This window comes from Myotis davidii, unplaced genomic scaffold (assembly GCF_000327345.1).
Source record: "Myotis davidii unplaced genomic scaffold, ASM32734v1 scaffold32, whole genome shotgun sequence".
In the NCBI taxonomy this organism is placed as follows: Eukaryota; Metazoa; Chordata; class Mammalia; order Chiroptera; family Vespertilionidae; genus Myotis; species Myotis davidii.
The window spans coordinates 11,752,322-11,755,990 of NW_006286587.1; the positions used below are offsets into that span (position 1 = coordinate 11,752,322).

At 39.1% G+C, this 3,669-nt stretch overlaps 1 protein-coding gene across 1 annotated transcript in view; it reads left to right on the forward strand.

Annotated features, from left to right (window-relative positions):
- Nucleotides 1-3,669, forward strand: part of MACROD2 (MACRO domain containing 2) — a 1,283,682-nt gene that overhangs the window by 1,112,080 nt on the left and 167,933 nt on the right. Inside the window, exon 7 of the mRNA XM_015560286.1 lies at nt 2,459-2,542. Within this exon, the coding sequence (XP_015415772.1) occupies nt 2,459-2,542 (84 nt within the window). The remainder of the gene's footprint in view (nt 1-2,458; nt 2,543-3,669) is intronic.

A 3,669-nucleotide genomic window follows, 5' to 3' on the forward strand; every position in this document is an offset into this window, starting at 1 on the left:
TAGAGGCCATATGTGCCAGTGGCTTTCGTGTGAGTTGCTCCACAGGGGTTATGAAATGATACTGCACTAATGTCATAGATGATTATGTTCATGATTACCATGTATCCATGCCCACAGACTACCTGAGGAGTGCCCTACAACTTTTCAACAGTGCAGCACTAGTACCTTGGGAGTTCTTAAAAATCTCAAAAGAGGGCAAATTCTTGTCTTTTTAAATCTAACTCAGGTGGGAATTCCCATTCAGGTGGGAAATCAAAAATTAAGAATTTAATTCTCAAACACCCACCTTCATGAAATGCGGGTTTGAATTTCTGTTCCAAGCATTGGAAATACTCTTCTTGATCCACGAATTTCAGGGACACAGAAGGCTTAGAGTCTACTCCCAGGGAGTGTTGCTTTTGCCCATTTAATGAATCCCTTTGAGCCGAGCATCTGTGCTCTGTGAGCTGTGCCAAGTACCTCAATTCTTGTTGTACTGAACCAGTTCTGAAGGGTCAATGCCAATCTTACACCTAGTGACAGAAGTTTGGGGGAGTTACTAATTTAGTATTGGCAAAATGTTTCACCCTGCCTGTGGTAATGATCTTAGATGTGGTGGGCTTGCAACCACAGAGAACCTAATCTAGTGCTCCAAATGTTTTGTAGTCCATAATTCCAATGTTTGTAGTGGCATATCTAGCAAGTGCATTTTTTGTTCGGTTCCTCTTTTAATAAATGGAAAAGGAAAAGTGAGTTGCCATAGCCATGTAGTGTAATTTTATAATGTTGGCATAAGGCCACAGCGGCTAAGAGAGTAAGAAGTAGGCATGGGCACCATTTTTAAAAAGGCCTGGGTGAAGGGAAAATAAAACAGAATTTGAAATGAAATTCTCAAGGTACTGCTGGGCAGCAGGGTCACAAGAAAGATTAGGAAACATAAATACTTTTTTTCTCCTTAGACTTACATTCTCACATGTGGGGTAGAGGAGAGAGACACAATAAAGACACAATAAAGAAATAAACAAGGGGACAAGATTTTTTTAGATATACAAAATTATGTGTTTCAGAGAGATTTTCCTTGAAGGAATTCCTCTCATTAGGTGGTCAAGGAAAGCCTTTCTTGGGAGCTGAATTTGATGTGAGATTAAAATGTAAGAAGTTAGCCCTAGCTGGTTTGGTTCAGTGGATAGAGCATCGGCCTGTGGACTGAAGGGTCCTGGGTTTGATTCCAGTCATGTCCACATATCTAGGTTGCAGGCTCCTCCCTGACCTGGGCCCTGGTTAGGGCTCATGCAGAAGGCAACCAATCAGAGTGTTACTCCCACTTGGATGTTTCTCTCTGTCTTTCCTTTTCTCTTCCACTTTCTCTAAAAAATATCAATGGAAAAATATCCTCAGGTGAGGATAAAAAAAATAATAAAGAAATGGTATATCAAAAAAGTAGAAGAAGAAGAGGCATATGAGTGTGTGTGTGTGTGTGTGTGTGTGTGTGTGTGTGTGTGTGTTTAGTGGGGCGTAGAGAAGTACAGAAGGTGCAAAGGTCCTGAAGCAGGAGCCAACCTACTAGTCAATGAAGAACACAAAGGGAGCCAATAACCTGAAGCCAAAGAGCAAAGGGGAGATGAAGTTAGAGTGCTAGAAGGAGCCCAAATGACATATTGTCCTGGGCCATAAAGTTAGATTTAGATCTTATTCTAAGAGCAATATTTTTTTTAACAGGAAAGCAACAAGATCTGGTTTATGTTTTAAAGACAATTCTGGCTAGTATGTGGAGAGTGATAGAGTGTAGGAATATTTAAAAGCTATAAGTTAGAATTCAGAAGGTTGTTTTATTATCCCAGGTAAGAGAAATGGTAGTCTGGACTGGGATGATGATTGCAAAGGATGAGCACACTGGTTGAATGTCAGATATATTTTGGAGCAGAGTTGATAGGACTTATGCTAGAACTTACAGTTGCTTTACTAGAAAAATAAATGAAGAGAAATATTAAGGATAGCTCAGGGTTTTTTTTTTTTTAATTTAATTCCTGGGCAGATACCAATATTATTCCTTCAAATGCACCATACTATGGGGGAAATAGGTTTGCAGACATTTTTAAAAAATTGTGGATGAAATTGCACAATAAAAGCTGTTAATTAATTAATCCATAAAGTTTTAAATCAAGTTCTCCTGGAAAAAAATAAGTTAAGGTTGCCTTATAGAGAAATTTTAATTTTATATAAAGCACTTAAGATTTCACATTTGTATGAATCATTAATGATGCCAACAACAAAAAATTAAGCTTGAACTTAAGTGTAAGTCTATTTTCATAGGAGAATCAACAAACCTTAGCTCAACCAGGATGACAGATGAATCTGCAATTAGACCTCACTGTGTGTGGGGGTTTACTAAGAAGAAAACATTTTTAAACTTTAACATAATGTTGAGCTCTACTGGTAAATATTTAAATAAGAATGTTTTAAATCTTTGTGCTTCCAGAAGGGGTAGAGCCAAAAGCCCTCTCTCCACCCCACAAGAAAAGCAAAGCCAAGAAGCCGGAAAGTTCCAAAGACTCTAGCGAGGGTAAGTCATGCTTCTCCTTTCTTTAATAAATCCTGCCGGCAAAAAAAAATTCTCTTTAATTTTTAAATTATGTGTATGCTGTCATGTTTGCATATATTTCTAAGGTCCAAAAATCACAGGACAATTCTTTTTCTTTTCCTAATATGTTTACTCTCTCCTAAATGAGATTTTAAAAAATCAAATTTAAGTTTAATTTGTTAAGGTAAAAACCAGATTTTTTTAAAAAATTGTTTTTTCTCAGTGTGATTTACATTTCTCATTTCTGCCAAGCACGGAGCTAGGAGTAGCGTTCTGAAATCCTGCGAGGCTGAAGTCGAGACCTATACATGATGAGCAGTGCCATGGCTGTTGGCTTATTGTGATCATTTGTTTTTCTCACGAACACATTCTGAGTCCAGCATCAGACCTCAGCATTAGGTGGTGGAAATGCTTCCTGTCTTTAGGGTTTTCTTCCGTTTTCTAGAAGCCAATGTATCTTTGCACTCAGGCATTGAATAAGCAGGTTCAATTGGACTCAGTTTTATAAAGAAATGGCTGTCTCTCTGTTACAACACTGGTATCGCTTTCAAGATGGTCAAATTTTTCCTTTAAAATGTAGGTGAGAGGAGAAGATTTGACTTTGGCTGGTGGGCACACGGTACAATATACAGATCTTGTGGCATAGAAACCCACACGAAACCTAGATGTTCAGGTTGACTAATGTCACCACAATCAATTTAATAAGAAAACAACAACAAATAAATAAAATGTGGGTGAGGCATTTTTTAAGCGATCCACTAAGCTAAGAGCAAGCATAACCTTCTAAAAGGGTAACACACTTACGCATTCTATTACCTTGCTTGGAACCCCACTTCATCCACTGTGAAATAGAGAGAATAATAATGCTGACAGTGTCAGCTTTGGTCTTCCCGGAGGGTGATGCCAAGATGAAGTAGAAGTGCAGGAAAGTTAGAGGGGGAAAGTGTGTGAAGGATAAGGAGGAGCAGGAGTGAGAGCAGGCATAGGTGGAAGGAGAGAAGGGAGGGAGGAGCATTCGCCGGGAAGAGCCTCAGTCTGCTTTGCAGGCAGAAAGTCTGGGGTGGTCCAGAGCAAGGGTTGGTCATCAGAGGAGCCATGCTCAGGGCAGG